The 27,854-nt window shown below is 44.5% G+C and overlaps 1 protein-coding gene across 2 annotated transcripts in view; it reads right to left on the minus strand.

The window, feature by feature from the left end:
- The window catches only part of NSUN4 (NOP2/Sun RNA methyltransferase 4), a 105,020-nt gene that overhangs the window by 60,287 nt on the left and 16,879 nt on the right, over positions 1–27,854 (minus strand). Inside the window, exons 2-3 of one of the 2 annotated variants that reach the window (XM_085602749.1) lie at positions 8,484–8,814; positions 7,347–7,416 (exon numbers count right to left, since the gene is read on the minus strand). In XM_085602749.1, the coding sequence (XP_085458875.1) occupies positions 7,347–7,416; positions 8,484–8,814 (401 nt within the window). Of the gene's footprint in view, positions 1–7,346; positions 7,417–8,371; positions 8,815–27,854 lie in introns of both variants that reach the window. The other variant, XM_085602748.1, reaches the window with a different exon arrangement.

Consider the following 27,854-nt stretch of genomic DNA (forward strand, 5'->3'; position numbering starts at 1 on the left):
GACTACCGATGTTCCTCACTGAAAGTGATCACATTTTGTGCTATTGCTTACTTTATGTGTATTTTCTTGCCCTTTTGCTGTGGTCACACTGTTTGAATGATAATGTATAATGCAAAATGTTTCTGCAACACCATTTTTCCTTAGGACACCTCCCATACAATGGCAAAAATTGAGGAAGGTTTTCAGTCACTATGCAAGGCTTTAGGGCATTTCCCTTGGGGTGTAGCAGAAAATGTCCTTATTGATGCACTGTTTAGGGCCTGAAGGTCAGGAGGTATTTGATCATCTCCGTGACCTATCCGACAGGGATTCTATGAATCTGAAGGCGTTTGAAATTTGCCTAGAAAAACTGGACTTGCATTATCTTCCCAAAAAAAGCACTGTTCTTGTGCACTACCACTTTAGGACAAGAATGCAATGTCAAGGGGAATCTGAGGAACAATACATCACTGCACTGCGTAAATTGGCCTCCACTTGCAGTTCTGGTGTCCCTACTGAGGAACGGGTGAGGGTCCAATTGAAGATGGGATGCGTATGAGATATGGCCAGGGAAAGCTTGTGGCAGAAGGATAATCCAGCCTTACAGGAGGTGCTCACGACAGCCAAGACACACAAGCATTCTAAAGCAGGTGTAGAAGTTATTTGCAAAGATGAGCAGCTTGCTGATGTTAATATGGAAAACGATGTTTACATCGATGGGAATCAAATATCATCTTTATTAACAGATTTGTCCGTTGTGAACTCTAACTACATATTTGCGAGTGGAGGTTGATGTAGACAGACCCAGAGAGCTAGGCCCGGGAATTGCTGAGTGATAGGTCGCAGGTGGGAGGGTGCACAGCTGGCAGGCAAACACTCCGGCAGGAAGCTCTTTCACAATCCCATATAGGCGCAGTGACATTACAATGGTCAGGGCAGATTGTCCCAATAAAGCAAACATGGCCGTGGAGGGGTTACGTGCGCTTCTAAAAGCACCATAAAGTCAGACACCACATGAGTTAGGAACACAACCAATCAGGACCTAGCACACGCAGTGATCACGCGCTCTCTGTGCCAGACATCTGGACACATTCCCCATTGGCAACACTGTCCATGCGAGGTCGAGACCCACCTGTAGTAACCATTGACCATTAATTTATGACTCCAAAGGCAGCAACCAACATTCCTCACCATATATGGTATGCCAGAAACTTTTCATTACTGGTTGCAATTTGGTATAAGAAGGACACAAACCAAATATTGATTGAGACAGTCCTCAGACCTAGCGTCTGAAACTGTTCTCCCTGCCAAACTGTTTAATTAAACAAACTGTTCCTGTTTTGCCAAACGCCTCTTGTATTCTGTTTTTTTATAAGGGATTGTAACTTGAGGAACATTTTAAGTGAGCCAGAAAGGAGGATTGGGACCTCCTGCCCGACTGCAGCCGAAGGAAGGAGACCCAGCCCGGAAGGATTCATGTTTGCGCAACGAGAAATGTGGGCAGACACTGCAATTGATTGGAAGTTCTGCTGAATCCCCTGGGCGGAGGTCTGTTTTGAAGCAGCCGTCACCAATGGGTAAGAGACTACATCTGAACCTCAAACACAGTCTAAAGTATCTGTAGCATTGTAAACTAGGGAGAAGCATAAAACGATAACCTGAGCGCACTGATAGGGTCTGGCATATTACAAATGTTATATGCCCCAATGTTATCAGTTGCGAAGCAGCCTTGGAGGCGTTCCCGCAGAGGTCACCTTTGTTCGATAGCCTGATAGCCAGCTGCTAGTTAGGGTGAATATAGTGTATATTGTGTATAGCCCTTGATAGCTCGCAGGACGCTGATTGTTGAGGCATATATTTATCCTGATTGGGTGGAGCAGACACCCCAGTCTCAGTTTTTTAGTTCAATGGTTTCCCACTGATAAAGAGGTTTCTTAACACCCATAGTATCTGGAAGGAGCATGGGAGGCGCATCTCTAGCTTAACCCAGAGCATTACAGGGCAGAATTCGGATAGGGAAAAACTGGACCCAGGAAACTGGGCACAACGCGTGTTTGGCCAAGAGGGGTTGGTGTTTCCAGAGTTATTACTAAATGATAACCACCTTTGTCTAGGAGCGGATAATGGCCAACTATCCAGTTCACTTTGGAACCTATTCCTCGCTAATATTCTCTTTCTAGAGGATAATATGGGATGACAGTAATAGATTTTTGACAAAGTCTTTTCTGTCAATCTTTGAACTCAATACTGCAAACAATTTTTAACTGGTCAGAAGAGAAACAGCCACCGAAAGGGCACAGATGACTCCCAGGGGGGCCCATACCTCGCAATACAGTACCACGACAAACATTATGTATATTTCTGTGGTTATGTATGCTCTGCCTACTATGGGTAGTCCCAAACTGGAGTACTGCAGAGAAACTGCCAGGCCAACAGAGATTCCCTAATGGGGAGCTACAGCACCTGCAAAGTGACCGCTCGTACGTCACCTACAATTACACTAAACAGAACACCTGCATCCCACATTTACTGCACAGTGACCTTTTACATACATAACACATGGTCTCAGAACACTACTATAGTCAGCTCCCAATCATCAGCCAGGTCATGTGATTTCTGCACATCGATCCCACATGTGGAAGACTATTTGTCCCAAGAAGTAGGCAATTAGAAAGTAGAATGCACTATACACCTCTACCTATGTAGGATAAGGACCAAGATCCAACCCGACAAGATAGGACCACAGAGGGTACTTGTAAACATAACCCAATACAACACCAACCCAACAGCGCCAAACATCTTCCCTGAACCCCCAGTTATCCAAAACTGAGCTGGACAACATGGATAGGAAGGGTACCATAGGGGAGGATATCACCTGGCCCGAGATTTTCCAGAGAAGAGATTTTTTGAGGGAGCCAAAACCCCAAATCAGTGCACAAACACGTCCACTCCAGCATCCACCTGTGGACAGAGTGTGGCTCTTAGTGTGTCCGGGGCAGTTTTCTTAAAACAAGTGGTCTCCGGACATGGAATTCCTGTATAGGGTCATCCAAATTGGGGATAAAAAGTGGAATGGGTCGCATGGGGGAGGGTCTAAAGAAAGTAGGACTAACTCATGTCAGGAAATCTGGGACACTGAAGTGGGTGGATACAGTTGGATAGAAGGGAAAGGTCAAGCCCTGATTGTACGGAAACTTACACAGTATTCCTTGTTTTTCCGGCAGGGATGAATACTAACTGCGGACTGATACAACATATTACGGATATGCAGTGGGGCACCTCCTAGCTCAGAGATTTTTATTGGCAGTGCGGCGAACATGCCTATACTCCGCTGGTTCACGGATAGAGAGGACTGTGTTCCCTGGTCACTCTGCACAGCCCGACCCTGGTCATTCCTGGAGAACAGACTTATACCTGCACCCGGTAAAGAAAAATTACCATGATGCATCAAGCTTGTGAAAGGAGAGTGGCAGACTATTTGGCTGGGCTCAGTTCAAAGACATTCCAGAATAATTTATGCTGTTCACAAAAGCACAGAGAGGGGGGGGACCCTTATTAACTAGACTTAATGACCACAATGGATGGTGGGGTATGTGCCAAGATCTCCAGAGCCTGCGGTAGGTTCATCCCAGGGAATGACATGGACAATGGAACACAGACGCTTGCCATTCATCATCATCATCATATCTCTTTATTTCGGTTATACACCATAAAAGAACAAGCACAGGTATATACAAAACAAGCTAAAACAGTTAAAAAAAGATTAAAACAATTTAAATTGAAGATGATGCTTGAGTTAAAAACAATGAGGAGGTCGATCACATTGCCATTCAAGCACTGCATAATCTACAAAGAAGCATGCATGAAGAGGGAGGTGCAAATATGTAGTTAGACAGGCCCTGAGACCTAGGCCCGGGAATTGTTGATTGATGGGTCACAGGTGGGAGGGCGCATTGCCAGGAGCAAACACTCAGGCAGGAAACTCTTGATCAATCCAACAGACAGGCGCAGCAACATTACAATGGTATGGAGTGATTGCCCCAATAAAGCACACATGGCCGGAGGGGCTACGTGCACTCATAAAAATACCATAAAGTCAGATACCCAATGAGTTAGGAACACATAGCCAACCAGGATCTAGCACACGTAGTGATCACATGCTCCCCATGCCAGACATCTGGACACATACACCACTGGCCACACTGAGCCCACGCGAGGTTGAGACCCACCTGCAGTAACCATGGACCATTCATTTAGGACTCCAAAGGCAGCAACCAACATTACTCACCATATATGGTACGCCAGAAACTTTTTGCATTTTGTGTAGAAGGACACAAACCAAATATTAATCGAGACAGGTCTTCAGACCTAGTGTCTGTAACTGTTCTCCCGGACTAACTGTTTATTTAAACAAGCTGTTCCTGTTTTGCCCAACGCCTCTGGTCTTCTGTTTTCACTAAGAAATTCTAACTCAAGCAACACTGAGAAAGGAGAAACCACAACTGTTACAGTAATACAAGACAAATCAGTCTGTGATAAGCCCTCATCAAATACCAAAGCTGATACCACTATGAAGCCTTTTCAGGAAAAATGCTTCCGTTGTGGCAACTTGGGTCATATAGCAAATAAAGATGGTCTGAGGTGGAAATGGTTTGCAAGAACTGTGGACGCAAGGGTGACTTTGCAAAGTGTTGTAGGTCTAAGGGAGATGGAGTGTGATGATGAGGACACCATTGAGGAAGTCATGATTCTTCAGGTGAAAGAGCGTTCCTCAGAGGGCCCTTTGGAGGTGGTTCAGGTTAATGATGAACCCATCAAAAAGCTGGTTGACTCTGGTGCCAAGGTGACACTCGTACCAAAAGACTTTTATGAACAGCATTTAAAGGGGAAGGTGAAGTTATTGAGATCTGACATAAGGCTTAAGGGTTACGGTGGAGAACCCATTGGAGCGGCTTGTATAGTTGAGAAGCACCATTGATTTAAAGACAGGACTATACAGGGTAAAATGTGTGTCTCCAAAAAGGGATTCGCTCTTCAGCTGGTTCCCTCAATGGGTTCGGTGTGTGAATATTTAGATCCCAATGAGAATCACCCTGTACGAGTTAAGGAGAGGCAGTCTGTTAGAAGCATCCTAGGTGGGTGTTGTGAATTGATGAAGGAATTCCCTGAGGTATTAGCAAATAAGGTGGGGTGTCTTAAAGATTACCTGCATTTAATTAGACTCAAATCTGATGTGCAACCCAAGGTGAGGAAGGTTCCTTTGATAGTAAAGAACAGTAGGAGACTTGAATTGAACAAGCTAATAATGGCAGAATACAGGAGGTGGAGGATACAGAGTGGTTGGCCCCCGCATTTACAGCCCGAAAAAGCCAATGAGAATGCCAGGCTTTGTGTGAAGCCAAGAGAACTCAACAAAGCAGTGGTGGTGGATTGTTTTACACTGCGAAACATCAATGAAATGTTGAGTTCTCTTAATGGTGCCAAACACTGTTCCTCACTTGACCTAACTTCTGCATACCATCAGATAAAGTTGTATCCCTCAAGTCAAGAATTGACAACCTTTGTTACGCCCTTTGGCACCATCAAGTTTTAGAGGATGCCCTTTGCACTAATCTGTGGTTTTTCAAAGGGCAATGGAGAAGATTCTTAAGGGGACTGAAGGTGGCACGGTCTACAAGGACAATGTGTGGGTGTTCAGGTCTCATCTGGATGCAGGTCTCATCTGGATGAACACAGGGGTAGACTACAGGAGGTTCTGACACCACTGCAAGGTACTGGACTGACTTTGAAGTAAAAAAATGTAAATTCAACGTGATCAAAATAGAATATTTCGGTCATTTGGTTACAGCATCTGGTATCAAGCCTTAAACTGGTTTAGTGAAGGCTATCAAGAATCTGTGTTCCCTTTAAAATAATGAGGTGCTGGTAAACTTTCTGGGCCTGGCTGAGTTTTATAATAGGTTTGTGCCACAGTTCACTGAGAAAACAATGTACGAGAAGCTTGCTGACAAAGGGCAGAGAGTTTCTCTGGTGGCAGTTGTGTGAGAAGGAATTTGAAAGTTTGAAGACCTGTATAGATAAGGCTTCAAATTTGGGACGTTTTGAGCCCAGGGAAGAAACTTATGTGATGACCGATGCCAGCTCAAAAGGACTGGGAACAGTTTGAATGCAGAGATCCAAGGGGCAGGACAGGACTATATTGTTTATATCAAGAGAGTTGAGAGGAGCACAGCTTAACTACTCCGTAATAGAGAAAGAGGCATTAGGAGTCTTCTAGGCGGTGAGAAAGTTAAAGAATTATCTTTGGGGGTGCAGGTTCGAGATTAAGGCAGATCACAAGCCCCTCAGAGAGGTATTGTGGAAGAAAGGAGTGGATTTTATAACCTGTTGGATTCCCAAATGGGTGGTTGACCTATAAGAATTTGGCACATTTTATGTGCCTGGTGCCAATAATGTGTTGGCAGATTGCTTTTCAAGGTTGTGTGACACCAAGGATGAGAATCGAGAGAAAGGAGATTTATCTGGTGGTGAGGAGTATGAAGAAAAGGTAAATGTTGGTCTAATTACTGATAGGATTATTCATGAAGCAGGGTTGAGTAAACAATTAATGGATGGCATGGTGTTGCAGGAAATTACTAGGATGATTTCTGGAGGTTAGTGTGATAAGAATTTGTGAGCAAGCTCTTAAATTATTTTGGCAAATTACGGATGCTCCAGTTGTTGATGAGAGGAAATAAACTGGCACCCTCAAAAAATCTGAGGAAGTAGTTGGTGGATAATGCACATGGCAGTCATATTGATATAGCCAGTTCCAAAGAAAGGATCAGAGAGGGCTATTGGTAGCCGGCGATAGGTTTGATTAACGAGAGGGAGGTGAGGAAATGCATAGAGTGTTGGTGCAGTGATAAGTTGTTAAAGTGCAGGACCTAACCCATGGTCTTGAGAGAACAAGCTTCTGGTCAATGGGTAGATAGAGAGTTGGACATTCTTAGTCCTATGAAGATCATAAATTGGGACAGTCACATCCTGGTCTGCATTGACATGTTATCACAGTGGCCTGAAATAAAAATGGTGAACTATGTGGAACCTGGGGTAGTGATACATTTTCCGGAAGAGTTTTTTGAGAGGGGGTGTTTGCCTTCGATGCTCCTTCTAGCTGATGGAGTGCAGTTCACTTCCAGTGTGGTGGAGGAGTTCTTGAAGTCAAGGAGCATAAATCACAAAAAAGCAGTGCTGAACCTCCCCGAGAGTAATGGTGTTGGTGAACGGTTTATAAAAGTGTTAAAGGAGAGTTTGCAACAAGTTGTGGAGAAGGGTGTGAATTGGGAGAGTGAACTCAGGAAGGAGCTTTGTGAATATCGCCTCACCTCACACTCTTCAACAGGGGTTTCACCTTTTCAACTGTTATGGGGTTGGTTTCCCATTGGTGACGTGGTCCTAGTGTGGGTGAATGAGAAAAAAGCAGAGGTTGATGATCAAGTAGGCAGGGCGGAAGGAGAGATAATGAGAGAAAATGGTGAAAAGGAAAAATCTTTATGATTTGCGAAAAGCAGTCAAATGAACAATTGTGCAGGTTGGTGACTGAATAAAAGTATAATCTCTAAGAAAGGAGAGCAAGTTCTCCAAGTTTAGCCAGCCCTCAAAAGTTATGAAACTGTTTATAACTCTGTGAAAATGAGTGATCATAGAATGTGGGACCTGAAAAGAGTGGCCAAATATCATCCGGGGGTGGTGTGTGTCCTCGTGATGCACAATGAGGGGGAAATTGTATGACGAGACCACAACACATCAAGAGGGTGCCTCTTAGGCTACATGTCTGTTTAAAGCTTTGAGTCTGTTTGTTCTTGAGCCTGTATACTAACTATGTATATTCCCTTTGTATTATTGTTACATTTGAATTTTAGACTTGGTTTCCATTCTGCTGTGTAACGTTGGGTGAGGAGGTGATGGGGAGTTCTGTACTTATGTAATGATGTCATGTTCTGGATTGTGTAGATGGTTGCTATGATAGAATTACAGGACTGGGGATTCTTACTCAGCTGGCTGTAGTCTCTGTTACCTATATCCTAATAAAATAGTTTACTACAATCTATTTGAAGACCTGCAAGCTTTCTGCAGTGGGTCCATTGAAGACACTACATTTTGCAGAGCAGGCACCATGAAGAAAGTGGGAGAGAGAGAAAGAGGAAAAGAGAGAAAGAAAAACATCCACAGCTGGATGTTGAGGTTAGAAACACTATATCAAATATTATGTAGATGGGATCACAGGTTACAACGCTGACTGCAGAGCAAGTAGGTTTGAAAACAGCAATGACGTCAACATATATACACAAATGTTATGCATTACTACAAATACTAATAAAATTGCAGATCCGTCTAAGCTATACTGCACCTTGCAGGAGGAAATCGGCTGATGTCTCCTTTGGCAAAAGTATAACATTTGATGTTTGAAAAGTTGTATAAGAGATTAGGGTCAAATGATTGCTCCTGGGAAGGGGTCTCACCATCTGAAGACCTTTCCACAGCTACCTGTCTGCCTGGTGCACCAAGGAGTTCAGCGGACGTCCGTTCTGCTTGGGAACTCACACTTTCATCTGGCTCAGAGTTTTGGATTTTCTTGTGAGACTCATAGATGAAATCTTGTGTATTAAGAAGCTCCATCTCCTGCATCACCTTTTCTGCCTCTCCAAAATTGTTGACAAGTGCTCCATATTTCATTTCCGATAAGAGACCGATCCGAATGGAGGGCCACTGGTCTCCAAACTGGACACTGTAGTTCATGTCAAAGTTCTGTAGCGCCATTTTAGTGCATGGAATCTTCGGCATGGTGGCAGCCTGTAACGGATGAAAAAAATCAAAAAGTGCTTGATTCTGTTTGAGTATTTACACACACTGATCCATTTGTAGTCACTTTTAATGGTCACCAAAGAAGAGGTGTCAGACAGTGGATTAATAATTTAGGAAGGCCGTGCCCCAACCAACGTAATATGCACAATCTTGTCAGGCTAAAACACAGTTCTTAAAAATCTTTGCTCAACCCCTGGTAGCAATGGCTCACTAAGCAGCCAATTCCCTGGAGAAATGAGTGATAAGTTCAATAAGTATCAAAAATGTTAATCTCAAGAAAACAAATAAATGTGAAATCCAATACAGAAAATAGGAAAAAAATGTAGTGAGCTAATTGACACCAAAACAATTACAATTTGGTAGTGGGAACCAGAAAGGATATTTTTAAAGCTTTAAAGCAAACTGTGCCTCTAAAAAAACAACAACAAATACTATGATCTGATGGAGTGAAAGTTGGATACACCACGTGGGAAATCCTGATCAAAGTTTTTACCTTGGGACTGTGCCATGCCTTTGGTGCTCACGGTCAAGTGTGTAGTGGTCAAGTGCCAGCCTTATCCTGTACACTACACAGTAATTTTAGAATGTCCCACACCCAATCTTGTCTATGTTCTACCCCAATGCCCACCTCATTCTTCAGCACTTCCTCCTCACTTTAATGTGAAAATTCCAAAGCCCTAAATCCATAAATATGTAACCCATTTTTAAGTCGAGCCTAGCGCAGCGCACATGCGTTAGGAGATGACCTTTCGGAATTGGTCTGCACTTTTGTCACACTCGTGCGTGTGGCGGCCTCCACCTTGCGGGAGCAAGCAGCGTCGCGCAGGGGCCATCTGTTTCGAATTAGCGTGGCCGCAGTCACTTTCACTTTCTTGCCTGTCTCGCGGTCGCTTTCACTTTCCTGTTCCCTCCGGTCGCTTTCACTTTCCTGTTCCCTCCACTCTTTTTTTATACACGCAACACTTTAAACAAAACAACATTTGCAAGTTAAGAGTGCTTTAAATGGGCCGTTAACGGCATTTTCTTTTATTCTGCGAGGGAGTGTACCTGCATTTATCAAGAAAAACGTAATAGTTTTAATTGGAGAGTACCGGCACGTCTCAAAACAAGCAGGTACTCTGGTACAGCAGTTCTATTTTTCCATTTCAAGCATTGCCCGCGGGCATGCACACCAATGTCTACTCGTGCACGCGCTTTCCTTGAACACGCACACTTTTCCTCGAGCTGGCTGTTCTTGATACTGTAAACTGCTCCCACGCGCGCACAGTGCACTGGTTTGTATTTCTACAATCATTTGTGCAGACAACACATGCAAAGCCAAGTGCATTTCAAGTTGTGTGATTCAAGGATATTTTGATTGTAGCAACGGACAAATGCTTTACTTACATTTATTCCAGTGGAAAGAACACGAAATCATCGATTTGACAAAAATTGTAACAGTTCTATATATGACAACGAGTCTGCTTGTGCCAAAGCAAACGTGCGAGTTGAGGGTCCCGAACCAGTTTCTTAATTAAATCTCCTTAATCCTTATGTAAGCTGAACACAAGACAGGGTTTTTTTACGTTTCTAGTGCTACGTGTACCTTTAACACCAACCCAGTTTCCTTGCATGGAGCCCACGCTATACAAACACAACACGGGCACTCCATCCCGGATAACTTACAAATCCATTTGAAACTAGTTTGAGCTGGTATGAGGCCTAGTTCCGGGAACCAGCGTGCTCGAACCGGGAGGAGGACGGGGAGGAAGGAGGGTTGCGCTCAGTCCTGGCTGCCCGGCAGAAAAGGGGACACGCTGTCGTACTTTAATATTCGGGACCGCGTAGGGGACAGGGCCCTACCCCTGTCTATCTTGGTATTAGCAAACCGCAAATGGTAAATGCGGCATGTACGAGTGCTTTATATATCGTTCTAGCTATAAATGCACTGTGTACACGTTATTCTGCTTCACTACGCGGGTTCCATTTTGTCATTGCCCTCACATAGGCTATAATGGAGTAAATACGGGCCTCACAGTACATGGGCTTCTCCTCTGACTTCTCTGTGACCTGGGCAGCTGGCTCTGCTGCCCCAGGTCAAACCGGTCTCACGAGCTCCCCTTCCTCAGTCCACCTGTGATTAGCATCAGGGCTTGACCCGTCATAAAACCCTTTCATTCTACACAATCCTCCGGCTAATCTCTTCCACACCTGCTTGTTCCTGCTTTATGACTTGTTTCCCAAAACAGGAGATGCTCATGTTTATTGGGGGGTCTATTGACATCAAATGTGGGATCTGAACCTTACTGTATAAATCATTGTGGGCTGGCCGAACTGGAATGTGGGATGGTCATCATGACTCTGCTTTTTCGTTTGTAATGTATACTTATAATGGCCATATCGTAAACCAAGGAATGTGTGCCTGGAGCATGATATTTTGTACTTAAGGAGAAGCCCGTTCCTATGATTTTCAGCAGTCTCCTGAGAACATACACGCTGTTGTACTTCTAGGATACCTGTCATTGGTCTGCAGCCAATAAACGAATCTTTGACTTCACCCAGAAGACTGTGTGTTTCTGTAGGTCCGGAACAGGGTGAAACCCAGAAGTCATAGGGTGTGTGCCCCTGCACCGCTGGGACTAAAATACCCAGTACTTCAATTTGGCGCCCAACTCGGGACGATTTCAGCGGTACCAGTCCAAGCCAGAGGTTCGTGAGGAGCTTCGTGTGGAAATTCCGGAGGAAGGCCGCCACTTCATCGACCCCTGCATGTCGACGTGGTCCGAAAGTCTTTTCTGCGAGGTTCTCCGCGTCCCGACGGCTACGAAGGACTGCTGCCCTGATTAATCGACCTGTTTTGGACCCTTGACGAATCTGAGAGAGCGAAACAATCGAGAGAGTCTTCTGGTGACGCCATCGATCAACAATACTCAGTTAAGTATAAGTGGAGCGTCTCCTATTTGTTTTTGGTATCCTTCGGGATCGTTTGATTTGGTAATTTGGTACTTTGGAGTTTGCAAACGCCAAAGCCAGAGGACTCGTGTATTCACGAGACTATCGTAATCGATAATCCTTTGACGGTTGGATCTAGACTAGTGAGCAAAGATGCCTGGTTCTGGACTATTTGGTAGATTATTCTGTTTGGGTTGTGGAAAAGATTTCCAGCTAGAGGAATCATGTCCGGTTCCTCCGGTTGGAACTCCAACTTATGAGCTCTATGTAAAACATGGCGTAGGCCCCATTGCATACAACGAAGTATGGATCCACTACACCAGGAAAGATGGGGTTTTAAAATGGCCCCAAAATGGTCGTTTTGATACCGATATTTTAGATAATTTGGAAATTAAATTGTTTAAGAAGAAAGCCCGGCCGGCGATGTTTGACTCTTTCCGCTTATGGCGAAAGGAAGCCAAACAAAAGGAAATTAAGTTAGCGAAAAAGAATAAGAGAGAGAAAGGTATGACAGTAATGCAAGCAGCTGTACAATTTAAAGACAATGAGGAGGAGCAGATGAGTGAGCAATTGCATAGGCAGCGCAAGTTAGGGATTGACAAATGTTACCCAGCTTTACCACATTCTAAGCAGAATGAGTTAGAAGAAAAGGAGAAAGATCCCCTGATGTCACATTTGTTGAGTTCGCCACCCCCGTATGCTCAAAATGCCACGGCGCCTCCCCAGCTTGTAAATATGCCACCTCCAGTGAATATACTGCAAGCCTTGCCGCTACCGCCAGCTGCTTTGCAGCCGGTTCCTATCCCTGTAGCGCAGCCCTCTCAAGGGCCGCCAGTTGTGCTTCCAACTGCCCCCGCACTTCCTGCGACTTTGCCTAATACAGCAGCTGCCTCCCCTGACACTCTTCCTTCCACCACTCCAGTACCTGTCTCTACATCCTCTTTTCTTCCCTCTGTTTTTCCCCCTGTTCTCGTCTCAGCTTCTCCTTCAGCGCGACAGCGCTTAGCTAATGTGGTTACTACATTAATGTCGCCCCTCTTTGAGTCATCTGGTGCGACTCCTGGTTTACAGCGTAAGCAATTGCGTAGCCAATTGCCTAACCCCGATGAGAAAAAGGTCATAGATAACATGGCGCGTAGATGGATTGTTTTCCCTTCACTGTACGATGTGGAATCAGTTGTCAACGTTTTCCATCAATGGGATGCCCCAAAACAGAGATATGTGTTTGAGAAAATGTGCGAAATTCTCTGTGAAGAATTGGAGGATAGTGGTAAAAATCCGAACCCGCAAGAATTGTGTAGAGTGAGATTCGATTTTGGAACTGGTATAATTGTGGACCGTGGAGTAGATAAAGCAGTTGCGGTTGTATTGTCCTTTAGGAATGATGATTGCCAACAATCATTGTTTGAACAAGATGTCCTTGTGGGGAAAAAGGTAAAAGCGCGACAATACCCTATGAGAGAAGTTCCCCCGGTATGGAAGGAAGCGGTTGCAGCTGCCGGTGGTAACCCCGCTGTGGCAGCGCATTTCCAGCATGTTTGGGTGCATGTTCCATGGAAGCGCTCTGAGGTGTTAGCGCTTAAGCAGTCCTTGCCTGATCCCCGTAAAAACCCAGCAGGTTATTATAAAGAGTTGTCGCAGACGGCAGGGTCATGCGTTATGAATCTGGCCGACATAGACATGTTGTTTGGTAATGTTGTTCCACAGCCTCTATGGGGGTCAATTCGTAATGTAGATCACAATGCAGAACTAGGGGATACATGGGCTAACATTGTTGCTGCTGATGCTAGACAAACTGGTGGTGCGAAACCAGAACCTTTAGTAGCTGAACTGCCTGGTAGAATCATCACGTATATGAAGACGATAATGCCTGCGATGCGCGTAAATTGGGACAAGTTATCTGCATGCAAGCAGAAGAAAGATGAGACAGTGTCAGACTTCTTTACTAGGTTTGAAGAAACGTTTATTGATCACAGTGGGCAGGATATGAGTACTGAGGGTGGCCAACGGCTGTTTGTGGATAAGTTTGTGCAGAATTTACTTCCTGACCTGTGTAAAAAGTTAAAAGATTCAGAAAGTTCTTGGGCTGTTTCTTCTTCAGCGCAAATACTGGCTACTGCACAGTATTATGAAAATAGAGATAAAGACGAGAAAGATAGAACAGAAAAGAAAACGAAGGAACTAAAGACAAAGGTCCTTTTACAGCAGGCCTATCCGCCACGTGGAGGTCAGAATAATTATAGGCAACCCCAAGGTGTCTATCACCAACCCCAACAGTTTCAGAACAACCAGCAAATGAACGGGTATTATCAACCACGTGTCCCTGTAGGTCCCAACCAATGTTCATACTGCAAAGAGGAAGGTCATTTTAAATACAGTTGCCCTAAATTGCTGCAGCGTAACGGCAATATGTATGGCGCCAGAGGAAGGGGTGGTCAGCAAGCTCCTAGAGGCAGAGGGCGTGGAAATGCTCCCCAGAACGCGCGTCCTCTGCCGCCTCAAAATACCATCAATAGCTTTGATCAGCAGTCTCACGCGATTAGTAATACGGCCCAGTATTACAATAATGATTATTATGCAGAGGACGGTGATGCAGAAAGTAATGATTACTAGGACAGCCATAGACAGAGAGAGGGAGTTGTTTCAGTGCCAGTGGATCAGAGCGGACCATATGTTGAGGTAACTACAGCAAATGTAACGGAGCCTTTTCTGCTAGACACTGGTGCTGCAAAGAGTTCAATCATGCATTCAAAACTCCCTGGCGCACCTTTGTCTGGCGATATCAATGTTTCGGTAGGTTTTTCTGGCGCCCCAGTTAGGAACCCGATTTCTAGTCCCATGTCACTTTCTGTTGGACCTTGCGAGCTGAAAGCACCCCTGATTCTGACAACAGGTTGTGGTGAGAATTTACTGGGATTAGATTTGTTGAAAAGATTGCATGCTACACTGTATTGTTCTCCTTCAGGAGTACAACTTACATTAGGCAAGAAAGTGATTTCCCCAATGTATTTGTCTAAAAATACAATGCCACCTGAATTGTCATCCCTTCCGGATGCCCTTTGGGCTACTGGTCCCAATGATGTGGGCCTCTTGGAGATACCGCCATATGTGGTGACTTTAAAGGCTAATGTCAGACTGCCACGTATTCCCCAGTACAAGATCTCTAATGAAGGGCAGAAAGCATTGTTAGACATTGTCAGCGACTTGATTAATAAGGGTGTGATTGAAGAGACAAGAGGCAACGTTTGCAATAGTCCGATTTTACCTGTCTTAAAACGAACGGACCCTTCACAGCCACCTGTTTACAGATTTGTGATCGATCTCAGAGAGGTTAATAAGATTGTTGTGCCACAGTTTCCGGTTGTCCCTGATATAACCACCTTGTTAACGATGATTCCAGCCTCTGCTGCATGGTTTTCAGTGATTGATTTAAAGAATGCTTTCTTTAGTATCCCAATTGCAGAAGAGAGCAGAGACATTTTTGGTTTTAGTCTGGGAGGCCGAAGCTTCCGCTTCAAACGCGCTCCCCAGGGCTATTGTGAAAGTCCATCAATATATAGTCAAGCTTTAAAAGCGCAGCTTGATGCACTTGTTTTACCTAGTGGCGCTATCCTGATTCAGTACGTGGACGATTTACTGATCGCTGCGGATACTGAAAAGATTTGTAAAGAAGCCACATTGTCACTGTTGCGCCATTTATCCGCTTTCCATCATAAAGTGTCTCTCTCTAAGCTGCAATATTGTCGACAAGAAGTGACCTACTTAGGTCATCTCTTATCGAAGGAGGGAAGGAAACTGGCCCCAGAAAGAATTCAAGCCATTGCACAGTTGAGTGTGCCAAGAACACAGAGAGAAGTGCGTGCTTTCTTGGGCATCACTTCATACTGTAGGCATTGGATCCCTAGTTTTTCTTTGTTGGCAAAACCTTTAGTAGCCTTAACATGCAAAGACACACCGAATCCTATCCCATGGTCTGAAGAGTGCCAGAAAAGTTTTGTGGAATTGCGTAATGCGTTATGTTCAGCACCTGTGTTGGGTACCCCTGACTACAGTAAGCCTTTTACATTGTATGTTCACGAGAAAGATGGTTGTGCGTTATCAGTGTTAACACAGCCTTTTGGCGACAGACCGCGCCCATGCGCATATTTTTCATCCACCTTGGACCCTGTAGCGAGGGCATTGCCAAGCTGTCTGAGAGCGACAGCTGCTGCAGCGAGGTCTATCCGACAATCTGCTGGTTTGGTAATGGACAACACATTGATTGTTATGGTTCCACACGCTGTAGACACATTATTAAATAGGACCAAGACACAACACTTGACTAGTGCGCGATTATCAGGTTATGAACTTACACTGTTAGCAAATCACATACACATAAAAAGATGCAATACGCTGAATCCAGCCACATTGTTGCCAATTCCAGCAGACTCAGATGAGATTGAGCAACATGACTGTCTGTTCAGAACAGAAGAAGAGACGAAAGGGAGAGTAGATCTAAAAGATACTCCCCTGACTGAGTTTGATGGCACTTTATGGGTAGATGGTTCATGTTTCAAGCTCCCTAATGGTGACACGACTGCTGCATATGCTATCACGACTTTGCACACGGTCGTGGAAACTGCACGAGTGCCACATAATTCGGCCCAAGCAGCAGAATTAATCGCCCTCACGAGAGCATGTGTGTTGTCTGAAGGAATGAGAGTGAATATATACACAGATAGCCAGTACGCCTTTGGCGTGGCTCATAATTTTGGGCGTTTGTGGAAGGAGCGTGGGTTCCTGACGTCGCATGGAGCCAAAATTCAGAATGGCAAGTTGGTGAATGATCTCCTTGAGTCACTGACCCTACCGTTGCAAGTTGCGATCATGAAATGCAGTGCGCACAGGAAAGTCACAGATGATGTTGGACGTGGGAATGCGTTTGCTGATGAGACCGCGAAAGAAACAGCACAGAATGTGAAGACTAGAATGTATGTTGCAGGCCCCGCAAGATGGGTTAATGATGTGGGAATGTGTGAGAACACAATAGAGAGTGTGAAGTCGCTTCAAGCTGAAGCCACAGAGGAAGAGTTAAGCAAGTGGAGAGAAAGTATGGGTAAGTTGGATGAGAATGGTTGTTGGATTGATCTGACAGAACATAGGCGATGGTTGTTGCCTGATGCATATGTGCTTCCAGTGGTTACTATGGCACATGGAATGGCACATATCAGTACGAAAGGTATATGCAAGTTGTTGGCTCCAGTATGGCAGAATGCTGGGATTCCCAAGTGTGCAGAGAATGTGGTTAAGAATTGCATGGTATGCTTGAAGTACAACCCTGGTAGGGGAACCCCAACTCCAGCTGGTCACTTTGCACCCCCATCATGTCCATTCGAAGTTTTGCAGCTGGACTTTATTCACATGGAAAGATGCAACAACCTGAAATATGTACTGGTGGTTGTTTGTGCTTTCTCAAAATGGATAGAGGCTTACCCTCTGAAAGATAACACTGCCCTATCCACAGCCAAAGCCCTTGTGAAGGAATTTTTCCCTAGGTTTGGGATGCCAAGAATGGTGTGGTGTGATAATGGAAGTGAGTTTGTGGGTAAAGTGATGAAGAACGTATGTGAAGGGCTAGGGATAAAGCAGAAGTTCCACGCTGCAAATCACCCCCAATCAGCTGGATTAGTAGAACGCTACAATGGAGCCTTAAAGCTCAAGCTGGCCAAAATCCAGGCGAGCACCGGTCTTAAATGGCCTGACGCTCTGCCTTTAGCACTCCTGTCCACCAGAATGACCATACACTCACGAGTGGGACTTAGCCCTTACGAGGTTGTTTTTGGCCGTCCGGCCAACGTATGGGGTGTACCGAGGCCTACGAAGTTCAGTGAGATAGAGCATCCAGTACTGCTCGATTACCTGTATGATTTGACTGTTAAACTGCGTGTTTTGCACCAACAGGTACATGATACTCTCCCTCAAGCTTCTGAACCTCCTGGACACCCTATCAACCCTGGTACGTGGGTGCTAGTCCGAAATTTCCAGCGCAAGAGCAACGACGAGCCTCGCTGGATCGGCCCTCATCTTGTTCTTCTTTCAACAAGATCAGCAGTGCGAGTGAAAGGGAAGAAACACTGGATCCATGGTACCCACTGTAAAGTAGTCCCCTTGCCTCTGCCATATGACCAGTGGGTCAAGGAGGGTATCGCCGACTCTGAGACAGACACTGTACCTCGTTTTGTACCATTCAGTGACGCACGCATAAAAGACACAGTTTCAGACCAAGAGAGTGACAATATTCTGCAGGAAGCTGTGCCACCATCAAATCGACTGGACACCATTGAGCCTGAACTCTTGTTTCAAGACCAAACAGCACCTGGCCGTCTCCGCTATAATTTGAGACCTAGGCCCATGGACAAATAAAGATTTCCTCACTATTTCCTTTTTAACATTTTTGCTCTCCCATCTGAAAGACTTTCTTGATTTTTGTTTTTCGAACCACCATCCGGGTTCTGCCGCAGGGTCGCGGTGCCAAGACTTTGGGGTACAGGCCGAAGACGCTAGGTCAACGGTTCTGGTTGGTCTAGGGCGTTTCCCTGGACTGACAGGCGTACTCCTTAGCAGAAGACACTCATCCGCCGCGAGCGGCCCGAGTAGAGGATGGAGTTTAAGATGGAGAGACCGATTGAGGAAATGAACTTTAACGCAAGGATGTGTAGAATTGTAAAAAGTAAATGTTTTGTCTTTTTGTGCCTTTTTACACTGTGTAGTATCATAATGTTTATTGTAGGATTTGTGTTTTTCTCCGCTCAAAAGTCCATTGAACCCACTGAACAGCCTATACCTCTTTCTACCGCCTCCTCTCACTCTTTTCACCCTTTGCCTGAGCACGAACAGACCAGACGATCAGAGTTCGTAAATAACTCGTTTATCCAACTCTTGCACCAGCACCAACTGGTAATGAATACGACCAATTGCTGGGTGTGTGGGTTAATGCCACATACCATTAACAAGGGTATTCCCTACCTGGTGCTGCCGTATAGTTACAATGGATCGTCATGGGCATTCCAAACCATGTTTCTCTATGCTCTAGATACATATTCCCCTCGCCAACCGCGTTCCATCAGACCTATCACCAATAATAAGGCTTTGATGAAAGGAGTTGCCGATATGAGTAGGGATATCGATGCATACTCATCCATTCCCAAAGAAGAGTTGAGACCTTATGTAGGATGGAACGCGACGGGGTATAGTATTAGTCTGGGTGAAAGACAGCGAAAAATCTCATCTCCAATCTGGGTCGTACCCCACATGGGTCGGTTCTGCTTACAGGGTAATGGTCAGAATCCTAGAGCTCAACTGGGAAGAAGTGACTGTACTGAAACGTACACCTTCCCGTCACAGTTTCCCCCTGCGTTTTTGGCTGCCAAGGGCACATATTTCATCTGTAATGACCGAGCATATACATGGCTGCCCCCTGATTTCTCGGTCACATGTTATATTGCGAACTTGCTACCGCCGACATTTACTGCTGCCTCTGACTATCACAAGACCAGAGTTGTGAGAGGTGTGATTAGTAAGGAGGATACTGCGGGTCAGGAAGCGGGAGACTTCTTCTTGGGTTTCCTGCCGTTTTGGGGACCTATGGTCAATAGTAGGAACCTGAGACAACTGACTCGTGTGGTTGAATCCACTGTCAATGTAACGGCTGGTGCCCTTAGTAATCTGACAGCTGAGCTCCAAGCGGATCGCCTTATGACTCTGCAGAACCGCATGGTTCTAGACGTTATTCTTGCAGACCGCGGTGGGGTATGCAAGGTCATCCAATCCAGTTGCTGCATTTTCATACCAGATAATGCTCCAACAGTGTATCAAGCCATCTCCAAACTCCATAAAATATCTGAATCCATACACGTGGATAAGGGAGATTGGTCACTGGTGGGGTGGTTCTGGGAATTGATATCTGCCTGGGGTTGGAAAGTTCTGATGGTCATTGGAATGATCTTAGCCATTCTTTTCCTGTTCTGTCTGTGTATACAGTGTGCTCCTACGATATGTGGCCTCTGTGCTACCTTATGTATAAGGAAACCTGTATCGAGGGACGAGCTAAGTAATAGGATGATGCTACAGCAACATCTCCATGACTTTGTGAACATTGACCTAGACTCGGATTAAGATGAGTATAGTGATTGCCTATGTAAGGGCAAAAGGAGGGTCTGTCGTACTTTAATATTCGGGACCGCGTAGGGGACAGGGCCCTACCCCTGTCTATCTTGGTATTAGCAAACCGCAAATGGTAAATGCGGCATGTACGAGTGCTTTATATATCGTTCTAGCTATAAATGCACTGTGTACACGTTATTCTGCTTCACTACGCGGGTTCCATTTTGGAAGCAGTGGCCATCTTGTCATTGCCCTCACATAGGCTATAATGGAGTAAATACGGGCCTCACAGTACATGACTTCTCTGTGACCTGGGCAGCTGGCTCTGCTGCCCCAGGTCAAACCGGTCTCACGAGCTCCCCTTCCTCCGTCCACCTGTGATTAGCATCAGGGCTTGACCCGTCATAAAACCCTTTCATTCTACACAATCCTCCGGCTAATCTCTTCCACACCTGCTTGTTCCTGCTTTATGACTTGTTTCCCAAAACAGGAGATGCTCATGTTTATTGGGGGGTCTATTGACATCAAATGTGGGATCTGAACCTTACTGTATAAATCATTGTGGGCTGGCCGAACTGGAATGTGGGATGGTCATCATGACTCTGCTTTTTCGTTTGTAATGTATACTTATAATGGCCATATCGTAAACCAAGGAATGTGTGCCTGGAGCATGATATTTTGTACTTAAGGAGAAGCCCGTTCCTATGATTTTCAGCAGTCTCCTGAGAACATACACGCTGTTGTACTTCTAGGATACCTGTCATTGGTCTGCAGCCAATAAACGAATCTTTGACTTCACCCAGAAGACTCTGTGTTTCTGTAGGTCCGGAACAGGGTGAAACCCAGAAGTCATAGGGTGTGTGCCCCTGCACCGCTGGGACTAAAATACCCAGTACTTCAACGCATACCTGCCCTTGCCGTCCCACAGACAGGGTTGATGTATACTCAGATTGTGTCGTTTATTGGCCAACCTGCGCTGTCTAAATCGAGGAGCCTCTGTTTTCATAATCCCGGCTTTCCTACTCTGCAGTGTGATCATGGGCGGATAGTTATATCTACCGCAGCATTGGTTTCCTTTTAGCAGAAAATGGGGACCACTTTCAGATTGGTGTTCTATGCTGTGCCTGGACGTTCGCTTTGTCCTGCTTTCAAAAAGCGACCCTCCCGCATGTCAAATAAGCTATGAAAGCGCCTCTCCCTGATCTTACAGTATTGGAGTTTTCTAAAGTGGCAGGACTGTGCGTTTAGTTTTAAAGTTGATACATGGCCTGTCTGTGTTTGTAAATAAACTGACGGACTTTAAGTGGGATGAAAAAACTGGGGCGTCTAGAGTCAGAGAGCATGTGCTGCTCGGCGAGGCATGCTATATTCTGTGAGGTTTGAACTCGCCAACTTAACAATCAAGCATTGACAAAACCAATAGCTCTAGCTAAACACTTATAAAGCCCCTAAGGCAAGACCTATTGGCTATGCCAATGCTTGTTCCATCTGGAGCAGCTCTGGCTCTTCCTTAGACACTATTATTTACATGACATTTCCTCCCACTGTTAGTCAAAAACAGGTTCCCACTGCTCCTGGGGTTGGAGCCACAAAGTCTAGGATGGTCCTGGGAAAGAATGGGAGTAGGTCCTTTTAACATAATTTGGCCTTGCCAAGTCCAAAAGAGGATGTGTGAAATCTGGCCTTTGTACTGCCATCTGCTGCCCCTCTAAGAAGGCTAATCCTTGTTAAGTGGCCAGTTGTTCAAAACCCCTGATTTCCTGGGCCCAGGTTCTTGTCATTGTTCTCAGTCAGCAGGATCATTAACTCCCAGTCAGGAACGTGCATTAAGCTCTCTGAAGTGGGCTTACAGGCAAAATTAGTTCTAAACCAATTTTGTCTCAGCCAGCACAACGCAAAGTACACTTTTAAAAATTTACATTTCCACTAAAGTTTTAAAAAATCTTTCACTGTTACATTAGATGTTTTAATCGAAGTGGGGAAAAACTGAATCATTTTGCTTGCGTTTGCCTAAGCAAATATATGACATAAGGATTTTAAATCACTTCTGTCCTGGGAAATCTTGTTTTACAGAACTTGTGAAAACACTGCTTGGGTATTTACTGAGTGTGAGCGTACACTAGTCACCAAAAGGTGGTAATCCACATTTTTTAAAGCATTAAGCAACCAGCCCTACGGGCTTACAAGGCACGCTTCAGGGGTTACTTAATATACAAATACATGCAAACCGCAGCACAGCAAGAGCACCAAGTCATTCTTATGGGTGGTGTATGTACGCACTGCAGCACATTTGACATTAACTGATACCCTGTTTTGGGATTGCCGCAGGAAGAAGATCTCCAATAGTGATCCACCCCGTAGCCACAAGGGCTGCCTGTAAGGGTATGAGGGGGTGCAGTACAGGTATGGCAAACTTCTCCCCCAAGTCTTTATGTCCCCACCACCCATGAAGGGAGAGTGACAGACTGGAGCACTAGAAGCAATGGATTTAATAAAAAATAAATTAAAAAAGTGCTGGGACCTGCCTGTCCTGGCAAGAGGCCGGACCCCCCCTCAGCTACCCCCCCCCCAAATGTCTGTGGTCCACCTGCCCCCATGATGAATTTACCCTCAATCTACCACCACTTGGTGCAAAATATCCACTCGATAGCGGATATATATTTAAAACAAATAAAAATAGAATGCTCTCCTTATCCTCTGAAGATAAGATTGGGGATTTACCCCAAATCTTCTCCTCCAGGAGGGCCAGCATGCCCAGCCAGGCATTGGGCCATACCCACCACACATTAAGCCCAAACCATCTTTCTGTCCCCCTCACTACTGCAGCCATCCTCAAGGAAAGCAAAAGGAAATTTGGGTCCTTGTTAGTGTAATTTTGACATGTGTTCAGAAAGGGGCACATTTTTAAGAATGCATAGGTTTCCTTCATACACTTTTTTTATTAATTGAATTTTACAATATGGACTGATGCATGTTTTTATTTATGAGTTTCTTGTTTTTTTTGCTGTGCTTTTATGCTACATAAATCTATTTTTTTTACTTGACTGATGCATGGTCTGTGGACAATAAAATATTCTAAGCTGTAACTCAGGTGATGGCTCTGGGAATTGTGTGCTTTTGAAAACCCTACATACTCTATATATAGTCCTGTGACCATAAAAGTTTGACAGATATAACGGTGTATTCATTTTGTAAATTGGCCATCGGGGGCGGGGGGGGGGGCTAATTACATATGAAACCACTATCTCAGATTTCATTTTTTTCCTATTTAGTTGCATTAGCGTTTGGTTTCCATAATTAGATGCTTCCGGAAAATCTTGAGCAATCTACATAAACTACCACTAGCCGAAATCAGCATATTGTCTATATTTAGAAATGTATAGATTTCTAGGTTCACTTATGGGTTTCACACCTATTTCCAGCACAAACTGCAAGCAAGTAGAAAAAACAAAACTAGGAAAAATTAAGTACTACTTAGAAAACTGCAAAATCTGAGTACAAAAGTGTCCCCCCCTTTACAGCTCTGCCTGATCCTGAAAGCTGGAAAGAGATCACCATCGCAAACCTTTTGTCCTTAGAAAAGAAAACTTTTCTCCACAGCACATTTACACCATTTGACCAAAAAACGAAACTCAAATTAGGTATAATATGGTTATTTCCTCACTTCTCCAGGAGACTCCACAAGCCCCGTGTACCTTTAGAATCCCCAGCATCTGGGGAAGGGGGGGGGGTGGGGGGGGGGGGACACCAAATATATCCTGGATACACCTTTTGTGAAATAAAGTTTCTGGACGTTTAGCTGTTCAAAGATGTGAGCATTTTCACAGAGGTATTCTTCAAAGATGTAAGCATTATATCAGATGATATTCAGATTTATATAAAGGATGCCACAATGGATCGCTCCTGAACCACTCAAACACTGGCAGACTGAGCGTTTATCTGGACTCAGAGTAAAACAAGACCAAATCCCACATTTTTAGGTTTCACCTGCGCAGCGCTTGAAAAGTCGTTAGTATTTAAAAACAAAAAACAACATCTTAATAGGGGCTTAAAACCCGCCCCTTACTTACCTGAACTTATAATTGCTCTAATTTACTTGCTTCACATTTGGCCAACACGTCGTCTGTTTTCACTTCCTGCTCTGCTTTTGCAGTCGCTGAAGTTCGGACCAAGTACAACTTCCAGTCACTGGCCACTAGCTGTCATCCTTCCACTGGCTACCTCACTCTGCAGGTATTATTTTTAGGTCAAGCATGCGCTGCTCTAGGAAATCGGCCTCTTGGAATTACTTCAGCTTTTCTACAAGCTTGTGCATGTGGTGCTCACACGCTATTGGCCTTTGCGTCTGCCTTTAGCACGCAATTGGCCAAAGGACTGTGGATATCCCAGCTTTTCGGGAAATGTTTACTCCCAAAGCGTTTTGCTCTCGAGAGGCAGCAGTGACGCGCAGGGGCCATCTGTCTTGGGTCAAAATTTCCTTGCTGCTTTCATTAGAAGGTGCATCCCCTCCACCCCGGGCAAGGGACACACCCCACCTCCACAAGAGTGCTCTTTCATGGACACGCTTGTTTTTCAGGCAACGAGCGATTTGCCCAGAATCACAGAATGTCGAAACCGGTGGCAATGCAAATATGTCTCGCTTTTGCCAGTTCTTTTGAGTTTGTCAGTGTTTTTTTTTTTAAAGTTTTATTTATCCAGGTTATACACCAGCGCAGAGGCTCTGTAGTATGGTTCAAAGTGAATTAAAACAAGGATATATGTTGTGGTCAATGCTGGTCGCATCATAATGCTTTCATTTATTTTCCTTTCAACCATGCTCCACACTTGCCTACAACAGGCCTAAAAACATTGACAGAGGCAACAGATCTAAATAGGCGATACCTATTGGCTTTGGCAGTGCTGTTTTTTTTTTTGGCCAGCAGATCTACCTCTTTCACGGCTCGTTGCTCACTCGCCACATCTCCAGACAATGCTTGGCTGTACCACAAAGTCATTCAGGCACTTTCTTTCTGTGGGTTTTAGAGGATGCTTCGGGGTAATCCAGGGTCCTGGTGGAGCTCATTACTAGCTCGTCCTGTTACCAGGTATTGCAAGCAAAAATACGGGAAGCTGCGACACCGTTTTATTACATAGTTTTAACATTTTTCGAATTAGTCTGTACAGGCTTGCCTTTTCAAAGGTAATTGAGGAAAAAACAAAACTGAAAAACTAGTCATGTAATCTTAATTTAATGCCTTCTAAAAAGATTAATTTTGTGGTTTGAAAGTCTTCCACTGTTAAAGAGCAGAGTTCGTGTGGATGCGAGGTTCTTCATAATCCCTCCCAGAAATAAAATACCGACCCCCATGTGGAGAGCAGCAGTGGGAATCACTCCAAACTCTTAGCTTGAATTACGCTAATGGGTTTGAGGCATCGTGCAGGTTGATTGCGCCCTGTGCGAAGATGACAGGCAGATAGTTGATCCCTTTGTTGTCTACCTGGAACAGGGTGTGTGAAAAATTTGTTAATGCAGCTTTTATTTCAATTTTAAAAGCTGAGCTGCTCGGTTGATGATAGGGAGCGTGCCCAAACCTTCATGTCATAGCAGCTACTTTAACAAGCATTGACAAAAGCCAATAGGTCTTCCCTATGCAAGACCTATTGGCTTTGCCAATGTTTTTCAGCCGTGTTGCAGATGGCTGGGGAAAAAAAGAAAAAAAAGCTTTATGACAAAGTCAGTGTTGACTGCATAATAGCTTTTTTATTTTGGTAGACTTGTAGCTGTGCAGCATCGAAACCAGCGCTGTTGAATAACATCTACTTGGGCCACTGGAATTGTGATTGTGCGTCTGTGGCGATTTTTGCATGACAATAGCTTTGCCACATAATCCATCTGCTGCATAATCGGAGCTTGAAACAAAATATATTTTGTTAAAATCTGCAAACGGTTCAAAGGTGACTAAATATGCAGCGAGACGTGTTGCTGCGCGGTGCAAGGTCCTTTGTTAAGCTGGACTGGTCACCTCTTTTTTACTTAATACAGAGCTATTGATCCTACAGCCGACTAGAAGTTGAGCACTTCAATCTCAAAGTCCCATAAATAATCAAGTCCTGTGCCAATCGCCTCAGAGACCTACTGCAGTTAGGTCCCGCTGGACATCCAGAGATAAACTTCAAAAGAGGGTGGAGGCAGCACCAGGGGTGAAGTCACAAATCGGCCAAAGTTGTCTTTTCAAAATTCTTTATTAGTCTTCGTATAAAAACACAGGACAACAGCCAACGCGTTTCGTTCCTTTTAAGGAACTTCATCAGGGCTGTGAACAACACGAAACAACATACAAATAACCACATTAATAATCAAGAACACATAAAAATATATACAAAACCCACATCACATATATACATATGGTGTTTTTTTGTTTTGTACAAGGAACGAAACGTGTTGGCTGTTGTCCTGTGTTTTTATACGAAGACTAATAAAGAATTTTGAAAAGACAACTTTAGCCGATTTGTGACTTCACCCCTGGTGCTGCCTCCCTCTTTTGAACCTCTTTTTTACTTATTGCTATATTTGAGTGTTAAACTGGTACTAATGAGGGTCAACCAATGCCCAGACAGTGTTACCAAGTTTAACAAGCATTGGCATAGCCAATAGGTCTCGCTTTTGGGACCTTATAAGTATTTAGTAATGCAGCACAATATCCTTGGTGCAACATCATCAACTGTTGCATGGCTAAACACTTAAAAGGTCCCAAAGGTGAGACCTATTGGCTATGCCAATGCTTGTTTTACATTTACAATCAAGCACTCACTGGAATGTTGCTTTCACGATATCTAGTTGTTCCCTTTACCGTTCCACCTGTACGGCGCGATTTACTGCTCCCTTGACTTGCTCGCCTTCCTTGATGACAGTTGCACATGTGAGGGGGCCATGACAGCGCTATCCCTCAGGAACACAAGATGATGCCACTCCAGCAGGCCATTTAAATATCTATGCGTAGGTAAGTTGTTTTTACACAGCGTGTCCTTGAGGTCATGGTTACTTCTTATAAACAATAGTGACCATGGCCATATGTGTTTCACTGGAACATTTGTGGCATCACCTGTGGGAATTACATTCATTTCAGAAAGCATGAAGGATAAGACTTCTGTGGCAGGCAAACTATAATCTTTAAGTTGATGCTGTAATCATATGTAAATGGTGACAAGTCATGTAAAGCTGAATTATGGTTTTAATTTCACTGTTGCAGAAAATGTGTTTGGCAGCATCAGAAGCCATGAAAATATGGACATGTTATGTGCAATAGCTGAGAGGTTGTAATGTCAACTGCCTGCAAAATACTTTTTGCATGTGATATTAATGCAATGGCGGATAAGGGGGGGGGGGGGGCGGAGGGGGGCACACAAACTTTACAACGCATGTGGAGTGACAAGAATAATGTGTAATGAAAGGGAGGGACCAGCGCTTGCCAGACATGCCCTCTCAATTACCTAGATTCCATATATTAGCAAGCCACTAACTTTTTATTTTATTTGCCCTTCATAAACCTAAAGGCATCTTTTTGGTGAGCGTTTCTTTTCAGGTATTTAGGATGGTAAGCTGGGTGTGTGTTGGTGTACACGTCAGGAGGTACAGACAGTAGTCAATGGACTGAGTAACACCACACCATTAGAAAGGGCTAGCTCACGTAGATCAGCTCACGTGCACCTCGAAGGACATCTTCCCTTTTTTAAATGCACACTGATGTATCCTTAGCATTTCCATTAACATGAAATACAACAGAATATTACAATGCCTCGCCATTATGAATAGAAATACAGTTCAGGAGTGCAATGCTTTATGCGTGGCACGGTCCGCCTTTTAACGTGCAACTTACAGTCACAGCGCACACACAATGGTGGAACAGGCTTATGAAGCCGCTGGCCAAGGATCAGACTAGATATGTGTGACGCAGTCAAGAGAACTGCAAGGGATA

This window comes from Triturus cristatus, chromosome 4_2 (assembly GCF_964204655.1).
Source record: "Triturus cristatus chromosome 4_2, aTriCri1.1, whole genome shotgun sequence".
In the NCBI taxonomy this organism is placed as follows: Eukaryota; Metazoa; Chordata; class Amphibia; order Caudata; family Salamandridae; genus Triturus; species Triturus cristatus.